The sequence below is a fragment of the Amborella trichopoda genome, chromosome 3 (assembly GCF_054954075.1).
Source record: "Amborella trichopoda isolate Santa Cruz 75 chromosome 3, AtrichopodaSantaCruz75HAP2 v2.0, whole genome shotgun sequence".
In the NCBI taxonomy this organism is placed as follows: domain Eukaryota; kingdom Viridiplantae; phylum Streptophyta; class Magnoliopsida; order Amborellales; family Amborellaceae; genus Amborella; species Amborella trichopoda.
Genome location: NC_142338.1, coordinates 50,776,761 through 50,794,097, shown reverse-complemented (window position 1 = coordinate 50,794,097; position 17,337 = coordinate 50,776,761). Strand labels below are relative to the sequence as shown.

Sequence of the window (17,337 nt, the reverse complement as noted above, 5' to 3'; positions counted from 1 at the left end):
ACCATCACACTCCATTTTGTGGGGAGTACAACCCTCCTAGAGGCAAGAACCGAAGATCTTTTATCCAATCTGAAATGTCCAACTCTATCACATTATAAATGGTATAAAGATGTATTTTTCTCAAGACTATTAACCCGAGAAGATAGTCAATTAGATCATTGGAAAGAAAAATTCATAGCAGGATTACCATACTTATTTGCTGAAAAAGTTAAAAATAGATTAAAAAATAAAAATGGAGGAATCATACCCTATTCATCATATACGATTAGGAGAACTATCTGCAGAAGGAATAGCTTTATGCACATATATGAAACTTAAGAAACAATTAGATAAACAAAAAATGACTGGTAAAAAAGAATTAAGAGATTTCTGTGAACAATTTGGATACAATATTGAAAATTCTAAGGATAATAAATATAAAAAAGAAAAATATAAATATGAAAGAAAAGATAAAAAACCATATAAACCATATAAGAAACACCGAAGAGAAAAATTCATAAAAAGGTTTTTACCAAAACAAAACTACAAAAAAAGAAAGAAAAAACTACCTATATGTTATCGGTGTGGAAAAATAGGACATTACAAAAATAATTGTAAAGTAAAAAAGAAAATAGATTCATTAATTTTGGATGAAAATCTTAGAAATAAAATATATGATGATAGTTCTGAAACAAGCTCTTCTGATAGTTCTAGTAATAATTCATTAATAGGAAATATAGAAGATGAAAACCTTAAATGGAATAGTACAGAAGAATCAGATCAAGAAATGCAAGATTGCTCTTGCAATATGCTATCTAAAGAAGATACTCTCATTTTAGATTTAATAGAAAAAATAATAGATCCCGATGAAAAACAAGAAACTATAACCCAATTTATCAATCTTACTAAAGCTAAGAATAAACCTCCTCTTTTATTAAAAACCCTTGATGAATATAATTTTGCTGATATTATTAAAAGAATCAATAAAAAGGATATGAATCAAAAGGAACCCACAATAGGAGAATTACAAAAAGAAATCCAGGAAGTCAAAACAGAGATTCACCAATTAAAAGATAGAATTTAAATATTAGAATTACAAAGTGAAATTTCAGGAAATTTAACCGATACGAATGAAATAGAATTTGAACAATTGATTAATCAACCGAATAAACCTGAATCATCAGGAATCAAAGAAATAGATGAAAATACATCAGTAAATCTCATTAATAAAGTTATTACACAAAAATGGTTTATATTAGTCAAAATCATAATTAATCATATGATTATACTTTTCAAACCCTAGCATTAGTAGATTCTGGAGCTGATCTAAATTGTATTAATGAAAGATTAGTATCCACTAAATACTTTGATAAAACCAAACGAATATTGAACACTGCTGATGGTAGTAGATTATTAATCAAATATAAATTGTCTAATGCTATTGTATGTAATAATGAGCATTGCTTCCCTATTCCATGTATAATGATTAAAGGACTAAGCCAAGCTGTCATACTTGGCGTCCCCTTTCTTACTTTGTTATTTCCTATTACAGTCACTCATAGAGGATTAGAAACTACTATAAGTAGAGGATTAGAAACTACTATAACTACATACGTTCTAAAAATAAAATGACAAACGACATCGTTCTTCATCTTGGTCACGCTGGTGACATTGATTGAATTCACGTGACAATTCATTGACTCGTTCTAAAAATGAATCATCCAAATTAGTGGGCACCTGACTATACCCAAATCCCTAAGTGTTAGTGTTTTTTTGTGATCCTAATCCAAAATCCCCAAAGCTTGTCCATCCTTCATACTCACCTACACTATCGTGCTCATCCCTACACTCTTGTTGTTGGGACTCGATATATGAATAATTTGGTTGGGATTGGGTGGCCTCAGAATCATCATCTCTCTCGTTTTCCCTTAGACCCCCTTCCTACTCTCCCTCATTAGGTGCAATATCACCGATACCTCCGAGGAATTGTGGATATGTTGGTGGGCAGCTTCCTCTTTCATGCTGCTTATCACCTTCTTCAAGATCTTCCTCACTGATAGCCTCAATAAACACTCTCTTGTGCAACAATGGCTCCTCTTTTTCTACTACCTATTGTTCTGCTGTGTCTGTGACAAATATTGTGTCCAAGTCTATCGGCCCATAGTCTTCAAGCTTCCTTCTTATTTTTCACTCTTGGAGGTTTAAGTTGTAATGAACGTAGACTAGTTTATGAAGCTTTTTCGAAACGAGTCGATTCCTCCTAGTAGTGTGCAACTATTGGAACGTACTCCAGTTTCGCTCACAGCCAGTAGCAAAACATATCTGGGAGAGCACCTTGATTGCTATCATCTTTAGGTGAGGTGCATCACTACCATATATATCCCACCATTCAGCTGGATTAAAATGCAAAAAGCATTGTAATGGCAAGAACAATTCATAAGATTAAATATATGAAGGAACAAAATATTAGTTAGGGGATAACCTAGATCCATCTTAGTTCGAGAATTCCTGGCAAGTCTAGTTCCGAAGGATCTTATAGCATCCCTATACATAGCAAGCTGAAACAAAATATTCGTTTTAGTGCATTACTCCTCACAAATATAACAACTCAATAAAGTTCTTACCCTAATATTAAATAATACCTCTTGTATTGTTGCCACTTGGTTTCGATGGCTTCTCTAACTTGGCAATAATATATCTGACCCCTTCCATAATCTTGTGGGGATGTTCAGGTGTCAAATAGAAAAATTTTGAGTTGAAATAGTAACCTAAAAAATATATAGATAGAGAAATGTCATTTAAAATTTCATAAACAAATAATTTAGAATGAAACATTCTAATTATATAAATATATATTACCTGCATAATAAATTGGACGTTCAAATTTGGTGTTCCACCTTCTTTCTATAATTTCGATCATTTTACTAGCAAAACTACATTTCTCCCTAATAGTTGATTTGGCCTTCTCGATACCTTCATAAAGGATGCTCATGGTAGCTTTCTTGTCAGGATCCACCATTCTTAACATCGAGACCAAAGGGGCAGTGCCCTCTACGATACTGGAACATCGAGACCAGAACCTCCTATTTGAGACTATGTCGTCCCCTTTTAGCTCGGTACTAGACTTCGAGAGGCGGTCATTTAACCACTCTTCACTGGTAAATAATCTCTTTATTGAACTTTCAGATTCCCGAATGGAGTCCACAGCCAAGTAATCTGTCATAAAGCGGGTTATGGCAGGCCTGATTATCTCTTTTCTCTTAAACTGTTCTCTAGACAAAAATAAAATTTTAGAATGGCTATATATAAATCTTGACACCAACATCGATTCCTGTAGAGTCTCCTTTACAATTTTGATCTCACCGATCTCCTCTAACATAAGATTGATGATGTGTACAGCACACGAGGTCCATACTAGATGCTTCCTCTTATCCATCAACTTGCTGCTCGCAGAAACACATGCATGCGTAAACACATGCACGCGCATTGTCCGTAATAAACTGGACTACATGCTTATCTCCCTCCTCCTCTACTATCTGATCATCCATAATAAACTGGACTACATGCTTATCTCCCACCTCCTCCACTATCTGATCATATAGTCGTACGTAGAAGTTTGCATCTTTCTTCGTCCTTGATACATTTTTGTTAAACAAAAAAACTGTACGTTTTGGGGAATAGGCCAAGAAGTTTAAAAACTCCATTTTGTTAATTTTATTCAACCAACCATCGCTCATGAGAGTAATGTCTATTCTTGGCCAATTCTGTTTATATTCTTCAATCCACTTTCTAACTTCCTCCACCTCTTCATCCAATATTGGCCCACTGAGCTCATATGCCGTCGAGGGTTTTACCCCGAGCCTAGCTCTCTGGATTGCATTGACCATAGGTGGAAAATATGGGCTACTGGCTGCATCAAAGGGGATTTATTTATCGTAGAACCATTTACAACATATCTGCCCAACATGTTTCTCATACCTTTCACCATGCCTGTGAGGGTCATCTGTTCTGACTTAGGCTTTGAGAGAAATGGGTCTATATGACTATAACCTGCAATACTGGCACTCTTAGATAAGCTAGAAACAATTTCTTCAACGTCTGATTCATCTTGACACATATTGCCACCAACCCCTCCATACATATTTGAGCTGGGCCCACCATACATACTCGAGCTGGGCCCGCCATGCATGTCTGAGCTAGGCCCACCATGCATGCCCATGCCATAACCACCGGGCATTCTAAACCCACGTTCCCTCTGGTATGTTTCCTGTAAACTCATTCTTGTGGCCATCTCCAAGTCATTATTATATTGCTCTTCTGGATCATTCCCGCTTGATGGCGTATATAAACTAGCTATCTCCACGTCCATCATCCGCTTTGCAATTTTTTTACCTTTGGTAGCTTTGAAAAATGCCGTCATCTGCTTTCTTACATTATTAAGGACACTATTCCATACAGAAACATCTCCCTTAACCCCTGCCAAGTGTTGCTTGAACCTATGTACCCCACTACTTATCACTCTTTGGCAGTAATTATAAATAATTTTGTCTTTTTTGTTGGGATCAAGTCTGACCTCATGTTGCCATGCAGGGTCTTCCATAGATTTTTTCATGGTTCAACTGTTTTAATATGTAAAAGGTTAAAAATTAACCTAACAGTTCAACATGAAAAATAATCACCATGTGTAGTGATAATATGTAGGGGTAGTTCATGAAGTTATATTTGTTGTTAATGCAAAATATTTCTATTGACAAAAAATTTTTAGTTCCTATTGGGAAAAATAATTTATTTATGCAACATTATAGATAAAAATAGCCTAGATCAGCCACTACATATAGAATAAAAAATTTACATTGATATAGTATCAATAAAAAATATATTTATAATGGTATAGTAATTCACAATGCCAATACATATGGACTTGTCACAAATCTTCATTTCGACAAACATGAATTAGTTCCTACTAAGAAAAAAAAAATATTTATGCAACATTATAGATAAAAAAAGTCTGTATAAGTCACACATAGAATCAAGAAAAAAATTACAATAATATAGTCATCCATAATGCCACTACACGTATATTTGACACAAAAAACATTTACGATGATATAGTCATTCACAATGCCGCAAATAAAATTTGTAATGATATAGTGGGCACAATCCCAACTCAATTGAAATGATCACAAATAGTCGTATATCTCAATTACAAATATGCAAGATAATATAATAAAAAATGCAAGCTCCAAACATGGTTACAACTCAATTATCAAGAACATACATTTTTTGCATTAAAAATTTAATAATAAAATTGTAAAATGTAAGATAATATAATTATCATACATGCCACAATTTTTTTACAATGATTTTCACTTTAATTCCTCATGATAATTCAGTTTAACAACATGTATTTTTTGCTTTAAAAATTTAAAAAATTAAAAATACATTTTTAATGCAAAACTGCATTAAAACTATAATACAGTTTAACATCATGTATTTGTTAATGTATTTTTTTGCATTAACAACAAACTAAAAAATACAGTTTTGCATTAAAAATATAATAACATGTATTTTTTTGCATAAATAATCTATCAACATGCAATTTTTTGAACTAGAAATTTAACAATAAAAATTAAAAATATTGTTTAATTCCTCATGATAATCAAAAACAATTTTTTGAAAAATCACGATTTCTCAAAAAAATTGATCATGAATAAAAAAAAAAAAACCCCAGTTCTTCACAGGCCAACTTAACATCAGTCATTCCAACTCAAAAATCCACCTCAAATCCAATAAATTACATCAAATTTAATACATGTTTTAATAAACAACACTATAAGGAATCAAAGCCCTATTATATTAACACATTATTATCAAAATATTAAATAAAATCATGAGGGGAAAAAAAAAAACACAGTTCTTCACAGACATCAGTCATTCAATCTCAAAAATCAATCTCAAATTGAATAAATCAAATAAAATTGAATACATAAGATGATAAACAACACTATAGCGAATCAAAACCCTATAAATTTAACACATTCTTTGCAAAATATTTACTGAAATTGTGAAAATGGTGGATAAAAAAAAAAAAACAGTCCACTTTTTTTTTAACAAACATCACTCTTATTTTCTATAAAATCCAACTCAAATTGCATAAATATAAGCAAATTGAATATATCTAATGATAAACAACACTACAAAGAAACAAAACCCTATAAATTTAATACATGATTTATAAAATATTGACTGGATTTGATCACATGGCGGAAAAAAAAAAAAAAAAAACTGAGTTTTTACCTGTTCCTCGTGCATCCATGCCTTCAAACTCAAAATTGATATCTATTCCTCCAAGATAATCACAAATTATGAACACAAAATTCTGACCAACACTCTTACAATCACTCAGCCTGCAATTTTACAAAAAATGAAGCTTTATTTCGATTGAAATCGTGAAAATGGTAGAAAAAAAAAAAAACAGTCCACTTTTTTTTAACAGACATCACTCGTATTTTCTAAAAAATCCAACTCAAATTGAATAAATATAATCAAATTGAATATATCTAATAATAAACAATAGTACAAAGAATCAAAACCTTATAAATTTAATACATGATTTGTAAAATATTGACTAGATTTGATCGCATAGCGGAAAAAAAAAAAAAAACCGAGTTTTTATCTGTTCTTCGTGCATCCGTGCCTTCAAACTCATAATTGATATCTACTCCTCCAAGATAATCACAAATTATGAACACAAAATTCTGACCAACACTCTTACAATCACTCAGCTTGAAATTTTACAAAAAATGAAGCTTTATTTCGATTGAAATCGTGAAAATGGTGGGAAAAAAAAAAAAAAAACAGTCCACTTTTTTTTAACAGACATCACTGGTATTTTCTAAAAAATCCAACTCAAATTGAATAAATATAATCAAATTGAATATATCTAATGATAAACAACAGTACAAAGAATCAAAACCTTATAAATTTAATATATGATTTATAAAATATTGACTGGATTTGATCACATGGCGGAAAAAAAAAAAAAAAAAACTGAGGTTTTACCTGTTCTTCGTGCATCCGTGCCTTCAAACTCAAAATTGATATGTATTCCTCCAAGATAATCACAAATTATTAATACAAAATTCTGACCAACACTCTTACAATCACTCAGCCTGAAATTTTACAAAAAATGAAGCTTTATTTCGATTGAAATCACTGAAATGGCAGAAATCGTAAAACTCACTCTGCGAACCAAATTTGTTGATAAAAAACGGTGGTTTTTAATTTGTTTTATTGAGTAAAAATGATTCGAAATTTGAATTAAAGCCTGTAATATTCGTTCATGAGGCTGAAAACGTTGAAAATCGATCAAAAAATGACAAAAAATATCAAAATCCCGTGAAGAACACTGTGCAGCTCGTGTTCTTCGGGGTGACTCGCGATTCTACAATTGGGACTCGGACAGAATCACGAGTCTACTATTGGGAATAGCCTGGTTCTCTCTGGACACGGGCGATTCCCGTTTTTTGTGCGGAATCGACGCGTCCTGTAGTGATTCTCGAGTCGAACCGAGCAAGTCCGACTCGACTCGACGATTTTTTAAACCCTGGTTCTTATTAATAGACTATTTTTTAAAAAAATGTCTATTAGTATCTCTAGTGAGAGACTTCTTACAAATATTGGTGTAGAGATTAAAAAGAGGGACGTGTACCCTTTAAAGAGAGATATATAGAAAAAGAAAAAAAAAAAAAAAAAAGAATAAGAGATTTTTAGAAGATAAAGAATCTTTATAGAGAATTTTATGATTGATATTTATATACTTTTTTTGTTTTTTAAATTTTCTATTAATATCTCCAGAGAGAGAGAGACTTCCTAAAATATTAGTGTAGAGAGCCAAGAGAAATACTAAATTTTAGAGAGAGGCACCATTCCATTTTTGTATCCGAAATAGAAAAAGAACTAGAGAGAGGCATGAATCTTAAATATTGCATGCATATTAGATGAAATATTGGACGTTTTAAAATAGAGCCTCTCTCTCTCTCTCTCTCTCTTTTTATAAAATTATAAAAATATTAGGAGGAGGTTTTGAGAAATCGCGCTCCAAAGCATATTTGCTGAGGGCAGGTTAGAGCTGGTACAAGTAAAACAGAAAAGGATATTGTTGTTAAAAAGGAAAAAGAAGAAGCATTAGTTGGTCTTTCCAAAGAAATCATAATGAGGTACAATTGGAGATTATGGAGTCCATCTATTTCACACTCTCTCCCTGTATGAAAATTTATTTAAAGACCCCTTCTTGGATGTGTTGGTGTATATTCATTAACTTTTAAAAAACAAAAAACTACTACAGATTGGGTATAAAGAATTTTAACGATTTTTGTAGAGGTTAAAACCTTTATATGATATCTCAATAGGGGCAAGCAAAGTAGGAATTTTGCTCCATCCACAGCACCATTTGGGATGAGTACAGAAAAGGTAACATTTTATGAATATTAGAGAGGGTGGAATAAGCCCACTAAGTTCCTCTGTGAACCTGCCCAACACCTTTTTATATCTACTGATATGATATCACACCTCTCCCCTGACCTCTAGGAAAGAGTAACCAAGGGCAACAACACCAAGCCATTTATCAAACCAAAAAGAGGTATGGGTACCTCTTGTCACAGTTTTCCTGCACTGTGTGAGATAAATAGGGCTACAATGATCTATATTCTTTGCTCTATCATTACTGTCCCATAAGAATGCTCTCATCATTTCATTTAAAAGTTCCAACATTTCTAAAATGCCATTTGCTTGCATTTGTAGATGGAAAGCATTAAAAATGCATAAAGCTGTAGAAATCCATTCGTTTTTCATGCGACTTTTCAATCAACACTGTCCTTTTCTATTAGTAAGTATGAAATTCACTTGATGTCGAACTTCTTGATCGGTTCGCTGAGCTGAAGTTACAGAAAATTACCAACCATTACAAAGAACAGAAAAAAGACTCAAAACAACAACATGCCGATACAATTTAGTTCAACGGTGAAAAAGAATTACCTCAACATACAACAATACCAAAAGAAAAGAAAAGAAAATAAGTATTTGAGTGTCTTATGCTTCCCAGCCTCTCAAAAGAGTTGCACGGGCTACTCGGTTCACCCCAAGTGTGAAGGCTCCCATTCGGAGATTGCAGTTATGGGTTTCGCACATTTCTTTCATGGTTGCAAAAGAGTTCTTCATGTACTTTTGAAGCTCTCTATTCACCTTCTTTTCATCCCACATGAATCCTTGGATGTTCTGCACATATACTCGAAAGCAAAATTAGATTCTACTCATTCAAACACGAGAGAATGTAGGTAGCAGAAAGGCAAAAGATATAAAGGAAATAATGAAAGAAGTTTTCTTTTTTTCTATATAAATATTTTTCAATTTATACCTGAACCCACTCAAAGTAACTCACTATCACACCTCCAGCATTTGCATATATGTCAGGAAGTATCACAACCCCTTTCTTGTGTAAAATCTGCAATGAAAAGCATCAGATGAGCAGTGGATGTAGTAGGTACGTGATTGGAAATATAATGATCCAATGGTGTATGGTAAATGATATTCCACAGGGGCATCTACTGTTCATTCCCAATAGCCAACAGTAGAAAACAGCTATATGCATGTCCCTGTGGGATCCACTCCAGTTAATCTCCACCATCCTAACAGTTGGAGCTGATAGAATGTAGCCTGCAGCCTAAGAGTACTATCTCTTATTCCATTAGACTATAGTAAACTCTCTAATTGATATTTTCCAATTCATGCTGCCTACCTCATCGGCTTCAGGATCTGTTGGATGGTTTGCTGCCTCAATTATGAACTTGGTCTTCACATCACTCGCATTTTCCCTTTTAAAATGGAAGGCAGTTGTCAATGTTTATTATCATTCTGCAGGCTAAAAAGTCACTACAGCACTGAGAATATAGTTCCCCTATTTGTCCTTTAAATAAAAATGACAGTCGTGAATGTTACTTATCCTCAACAGAACAAGCAAAGATGAAAATACTGTCCATCAACATAAAACTTTTGAAGAAACTAGCTAAATCTTGCGTCTAGAAATCATGTCATGAGTCCCCAGGAGTAATCGAACGTAGACCAAACTTTCTCAAAAGATTGAAAACAAATGATAGCTTGGTCAAGCCAACCAAGTAAAAATGCTAAGCTAAATAAACCGTGTTACAAAAAAACAACCAGCTCAAACTGGATTATCACATGTCTCCAAATTTAGCAGTACCACTTACAATTTACAATAAACAATCAGTTAGTACAGTTAGTATAATTATTATTATTCCAGAAGCATGTGTGCTCACTTTTGCAACGTTAGTCACGACAAGAAATCAAAGGAATAATTACTGTAAATGTATGCCAGATCAGTAGACCAAACAAGAAGGTTCTGATTAAATAAAGAACAGAAGGATTATTTCCATCAGTAATGCAAGCAAGGAAATCTGGATCAGGATATGGGATAGAACCTGTTGAGCACTGCACCCAAAGCACATGGAATGAGCACATCACATTCCTGAAGAAGCAGTTCATTCATATCAACCGGATCCCCACCATTGAAATCTTTAATACTTCCACTCGCGCTTTTATGCTTTTGCAAAGCTGGAATATCAATCCCATTGGGATTTCTTATGGCCCCAGTAATGTCACCCACTGCCACAACTTTCCCTCCTATCTCATGAATAAGTTGTGCCGCCCAAGAACCCACATTCCCAAAACCCTGCTAAAATTCCAATTTGTCAAAACAAGATATAGTGGAATCTTCAATTCGCTAAAATGATTTATATAAAATTTCTATTCAATAAAATAAGAGGTTGGCAACACAAGCAGAAATGACATGCCTGAATAACAAAGGTTAATCCTGAAATAGATTTTCCATATTCAGCCAAAAGAGCTTCCATGGCAAATACCACTCCTCGTCCAGTAGCTGCATCCCTACCAAGTGATCCTCCAAGATCCTATTGCATCAATAGGGATTGTAAGAAACCTTTTCATTTGTTTTCCTTTATTAAGCAACCCATACCTTTGATAAGTTTTATAAATGGAAAGAGATACTATACTTTAATCAAATGGATTATGGAAAACCACAGTATTATTGGATCATTATACACAATGAAATGGCGACAATAGAAAGGAAAGGGACCCATTGGAAAATGACTCTGATGACTGGTGGGGCCCAAACACAGGATGATATCCCCAATGTCCTATCGTTTTCCAATCCATAGATTTATAACCAATTTATAATAGGGAAATTTATCTAATTACCCATGAGAGTTGAAGTATTTAACATCCTACCCGTATCTTTTCATTTAATTTCAAATTACCCATCAAACGACACAAGATCATGATTTGGAATAGTTGCAAATGGGTAAAATGTTAAATACTTCAACTCTTTTTAATAGTTTGAGAAATTTCCATTTATAATATCCTTTCAAGTATAGAGAAGTTACGAGTTGCAATTTGCGAGTAAAAAGAAGGGACTTAAAAGTGCACATACTAACGGCTTCCCGGTTACAATTGCTGGTGAATGACCATGAAATTTTGAGTATTCATCCAATATCCATGCCATAATCTGTCCAAATTCAACAAAAACTAAAATTTATAACTCATAAATCATTAGTTTCCCATCAGTAAATCAGTTAATCTAGTAAAAAGGCATTTACTGTGAACCAACAACTGAATAAGTAACTAAGAGAAGTAACCCATTTACCTGAGAATTAGTTCCCATATCAGGAGCAGGGACATCAGTGTTAATTCCAATTAAATCGTGGATTTTTTGAGTAAATACACGGGTAAGCCTCTCCAACTCACTTGTGGTTAAGTCCTTAGGGTTGCAACCAATGCCACCTTTTGCTCCTCCATAAGGAACATTAGCCACAGCTGTCTTCCATGTCATAAGCTGGGCTAAAGCATTGACCTCATCTGGATCAACCTGTAACATTCATCACAGTCACGGCTTATTAATAAAGCTTGATCAGTTGGAAGGAAAAGCTCATTATCTTGAAAAAAAAAGAAGCAAACGGAAATAAAATTTAGAATGTCCATTTGGCAATGCATTGAATAGATGGATTTCAATTCCACAAGCTTGAGGTAACTGCTCCTGTGAGGCTCTCTCTCGAATTTCTTTATCACATCACTACTCTTGCCTCAAATATCTGATCTGAAAGGTGGATTCCCATGCCTCTAGAGGATCATTAATTTCATAGAGAGTTTAGTAACTAGTGTCAATTCTTTCCTTCGGAACAAGGACCGAAATACTAGAAATCAATTGGAGTATTGAATATAATATTTCCTAAGTTAATTTTCATACTTATTCTTAAATGTCCTGAGTCATGATCCTACTCTTGTTTATTGTGACATAACTAATTACTAGATTTCCTTCATATTTCTAATTTTAGAATGTTTTTTTCTTTCACTTGTATGATTTATATGATTTCTCATATATATCTTTATACCTATTACACATAGAAGAAACACTTGGACAGAATTTGGTGACTTGACCAATTATAATTGAACAATACAACATATTTCTCACGGCTATAACCAGGCTTAATATTACCTCACTCTGTGATCCACGTTCCCTTCATAAATGGTTTGTACTTGTTAGACTCTCTAAAGATGAAACTAAGTCTTCCAAGGCTTTGCCTTCGTATTTTAACAACTTTTCAAGTTTTTGAGACTTAGTGATGCTCAAACTTGGTCCTAACTGGGACAGAGCAACTTAGTAAGCTCGCCTGAGTTATTCATTTTTGGGGGAGAACTCCACAAGTTTGTCAATTTTGTAAAAAGAGGTTTTGTTCTAGCTCTAGATTTTGAACTTGGGACCCAGTCCAACGGGGGATACATAATAAGACAGATGCCCACAATGTGTTTTAGTATGAACTTTGATATATTGAATTTAAAAAGCTGATGAACTCAGCTCAAATATGAGTTCCTCGTAACAAAACTCATTCATGTAACATAATGAGCCGTCTCAAGCTAGTAAACTCGACTTGCATCAAGTTTTTGAGCACTGCTTAACAAACATTGCGGTAGTATCACCTCTGTTTCAATGATTCAATCACCAAACTGTCAGGTGAAAAGTCCTGTATTTCCCATATCTTAAATGGGGAAAGCTGTGCAAGATTCTTAAATACTAGCCAGTAAGCAACATTTGGCATCATTTCATTTAAAAGCCATAAGTGAATAACATGATCATTTCTCACACATTATTAATAGTAACTTTCTTCAAAAATTCCCACAGACATCAAAGGAGTCTATTAGAAGTGAGCACAATGTGCATGCATCAATGTAAAACAAAATTCAAACCTATGAAAGTATAATTTCAAAAGAACCATTCCCTGACATAAGATTCTCTCAGACAGTTGCCACAACATGACATGAAAAACAGGTTCAGAATTACAGAAAAAAAGAAGAAAGTCAAAGAACCACGCAACTACAGCAAAATTATACGTAGCAAACAAATATGTACTAAAAACAAACCTCTGGATGATAACGAATCCCACCCTTCATGGGTCCACGAGCGTTGTCATGTTGAACTCGGAAACCCACATAGGAAACCAAAGACCCGTCGTCTTTGGGAATTGTGCATTCAACCTGAAGACCCAATTCCAAAATGAATAAGATCCACCCATGCAAAAGAAAAAAGATAAAAATAAATGGCACATCAAAAGGAAATGGAGGAGATGAGAACTCTGTCATGTCAGGTCCCCTGATTTTCTTTTCTTTTTTTTATGACATTTCAAAATAGAGAAAAAGAAAGAGCACCGATTCAGACGTCCATACAATGAAATTCTGAAGTCATGTGCTTTCAAAGAATCCATCAAAATTGGAAATTCAAGCACCAACATAAGTAAGGAGAACGCCAATTTCTTCAATTGATTTATGAAACGCATTAGAGGAGGCAGAAAATTTTATTCCTTTTTAACTTGTGGATAAATAATTCAATTATTTTCACAAGTATCATAAGAGGCAAAATAAGAACGGCAAAATTCAATAGGAGGAGATAGATTGATTGCCTATGCTCTTCTTTTCTTAAAAAAAATTGAACCAACCTGAAAAAATATTATTTTTGAAAATTAGAATAAAAGAAATTCCAGTCCTTTCAAGGCCACTTTTGAGTTTAGTCCTTAAAAGGTGAAGATTAGATGAATGAATAGAGTCAATAGACAATATGGCTAATCTCTCTCTAAGATTTCTTAAAGAACTCTTTCTCTCTGAAAGATTGAAAAATACCAACATGGTCTCTCTACTGAGATTAAAAAAAGACTCACATGGGTATTCTTCTCTCTCTAATCGATCAAAAAGACCACCGTGCTCTCTCTCTCTCTCTCTCTCTCTCTCTCTCTCTCTCTCTCTCTCTCTGTGTGTGAATACAAGAAACACACATGGGTACTCTCCTTTCTTCCTCTAATAGTTTAAAAGAACCAAAATACTCTCTCTCTCTCTCTCTCTCTCTCTCTAGTTTAAAAGAACCAAAATAGTCTCTCTCTCTCTAATAGTTTAAAGGAGCCAAAATAATCTCTCTCTCTCTCTACTAGTTTAAAAGAACCAAAATACTCTCTCCTCTCTCTCTCTCCTCTCTCTCTCTCCTCTCTCTCCAATACAAAAAAGACAACTGAAAAGCACAGGCAGAATATGGCCAAAAAGCAAGGCACCTTTCACGGCGCAAGCTGTCCCACTCTGCAATAATTTATCAAACATTACACTAAACCCTAACTAATCAAAAACCCAAATCAAAGTTTTTTTTTCCCTATCCAATGAATCCCAACCCTTAAACCTTCAATTCTCAACAATAATTCGATCCAATAAAAAACCCCGAATGAAGAAACCCAAGAAAACAGTATTAAATTTCAGAAAAATGCGAAAATCCAACTTAAAAAAAAAAAAAAAGGGAATTAAAAGATGATGTAATGCGATTTCTCTAAAGCCAAACGGTAAACAATTCCAGTAAAATTAGGGGGCAAAAAAATCCAAACATCACAAAAACAGGGACTGAAAATAAGTATACCTTGACTTCTCTAAAGGGAATCAAAAGGCTCCGTTCGAGCTTAGAATCAAGGCCCAAAATGCGAGCAGCATATCTAAAATTACGACTCGTAGCGACCAAGGCATTCATTTTTGCCTCAAATGAGATATATGAAACAGAGGACTGAAGGAGAGAGAAAGTTAGGAACGCTGAAAACGTTTAAAGAGAAAAGAGGAAAAATGGAGATGACAATAAGGAAAGGATACAAGATTAGGCATGACAAAGTTACTGGAAGCGTGGAGAAAGAGAGAAAGTGGAGAGGTATTTATAGAAGAAACGGAACTGATTTTAGAGAGAGATAGAGCCTACCCCAGGTGATGCAGATACCGGGGTATGGGATCTAGAGAGAGAAAGACAGAAGCTACGCATTGCTCTCTACTCATCAATTGACGGCGCGAGCTCTGGAAATGGTCGCAATTCACTCTTCTTTTGCCACTTTAACACGTGAAAATTATGGATATCTAACCCCCTCATATCTTTCATATCACACAGCTAAGTATATAAAGTTTTCAGGAAAGGTGCGCCTAAAATACCCAATAGAGTTTTTTCCTATGATGGAAAACTCTCAAATCGACCTCAACATTCATAAATATTAAAAAAAAAAAAGAAAAAAAAGAAAGAGATTTCTGTTCTTAAAAGTAGTTCATTTTCTAATGGGTGCGGTTTTTATAAGATTGCTACCTTAAACAATCCAATTAAGGCGCACCCCTAAATTTTATCATAACATATAATTTTGCTGTAAAAAATTATTAGGATTATCTTAAAATCTATTTTCATATCTAATTAGAACCTTTTAAACTCCAAAAATAGTTAAAATCAATGAGAGCTATGAACATATGAAAATTTGAAAATAAACGGCCTAGATAATGTGTTGCAAGATGCACTATTTTTGAAACTCAAAAACTTTTTTTATGTATATCCATACATCTCGATGTCGAGATGATCAAATAGAGGATTTTTCAACATTAAAACGACCTTTCCGATAGATTTTTGAAGTGCATCTGTAATTCTACATTTTAAAGTTACAACCTTACATAAACTTTTTCTTTCCTAATATATATCTAGATCGTCTATTTTCAATATTTTCAAGTGTTTATAGCTCTGCTTGATCATCATCATTTCTAGAATTTTAAACTTTATAATTAGGGGAAACAATAGATTTCCATATTAAAGAATTTTAGAGAAAGGAACTTTGTGAAAGATAATTGTACCCCACATTATTCTTGTAGTTGTTCTTTCATTGTATATGTAATGGTAATACAATGATGTAATATACACATTTCTTTCTTGTTATATGTAATATACATTTTCATATCTTATTATAAACTCATCTCAAAAAGAAAGAGTAATACACTTTCGTATCTTGTTTGAATTTTGTTTTTATTACTCCCCTCAAACTTGGCTGAGGAAGTCGTTGAAGCCCGAGTTTGAAGCATAGATCTCCAAAAATATCTTATGGCAAAAGCTTGGTGAAGATACAAACTACTTGATTGCGAGATGAAACAAATTGAACGATAAGTAATCCAATTGCAACATTTTTCACAAACAAAATGATAATCTAACTCAATATGATTTTATCCGGGCATGAAATATGGGATTATTTGTCATGTAGAAAGCGTTGATATTGTCATAAAACAGTATTGGTGGTTGAGGAAGAGACACCTCAACATCTCGAAGAATAAAATAAAGTCATATCAATTCTGTAGATTGGTATTCTGCTTCAGCACTTGAAGGAGTCACAGTTGATTGTTTATTAGCACTCCAAGATATGTAGTTGGAACCAATATAGGTGTAGAAACTAGTGGTTGAACGGTTAGTGTTTGGACACGTAGCCCAGTCTGAACTATCAGATAAAATTCTTATACCACAAGACTGTGTACCACTGAGATAATGAAAATCTGCTTCACTGCCTGAAAATGTGCAATTGTAGGGGTATGCATTACTTGACACATTGTATTAACCGCCACAAAAATAGTGTGGGGCACAATTATCTTTTCACAAAGTATATTTCTCGTTACATGCAATATATAATTATTATATTCTCCTCTTAAAAGGAAAGAATAATATTGTTGGAAATGTGGCCTATCAAGCCCTTTTCTCCCTGAAATTGATTTTTTCATTAATGGTACAAAAGCTATATTGAAGTATATGTTAAATCCCATGTGGTTAACATGAGGCAATGTCATATACATGGATCCATTTTGAGCTGTATCACCAGAGGGAAAAACTCTGTATCACTGGAGGAAAAACCCAGTGGTGTGTTTGAATTCCTTGTAAATTGTGGGAATGTTTGGTTGACATCC

The 17,337-nt window shown here is 33.7% G+C and overlaps 1 protein-coding gene across 4 annotated transcripts; it reads right to left on the bottom strand.

Annotated features, from left to right (window-relative positions):
• Positions 1 to 8,837: 8,837 nt before the first annotated feature.
• Positions 8,838 to 15,375, bottom strand: LOC18429157 (glutamate dehydrogenase 2). 4 transcript variants are annotated; one of them, XM_006838449.4, is made up of 9 exons: positions 15,017 to 15,375; positions 13,489 to 13,602; positions 11,717 to 11,938; positions 11,504 to 11,578; positions 10,848 to 10,964; positions 10,476 to 10,726; positions 9,776 to 9,851; positions 9,395 to 9,481; positions 8,838 to 9,255 (listed from the first exon to the last, which is right to left on the bottom strand). In XM_006838449.4, exons 1-9 carry the CDS (start codon positions 15,122 to 15,124, stop codon positions 9,070 to 9,072), a joined length of 1,236 nt encoding a protein of 411 aa, XP_006838512.1. In that variant the 5' UTR covers positions 15,125 to 15,375; the 3' UTR covers positions 8,838 to 9,069. The 4 variants fall into 4 exon arrangements, with proteins under 4 accessions (XP_006838512.1, XP_020519822.2, XP_020519823.1 ...); XM_020664163.2 differs by having other exon boundaries at positions 15,344 to 15,375; XM_020664164.2 differs by lacking the exon at positions 15,017 to 15,375 and adding an exon at positions 14,280 to 14,638.
• Between the last annotated feature and the right edge of the window lie 1,962 nt (positions 15,376 to 17,337).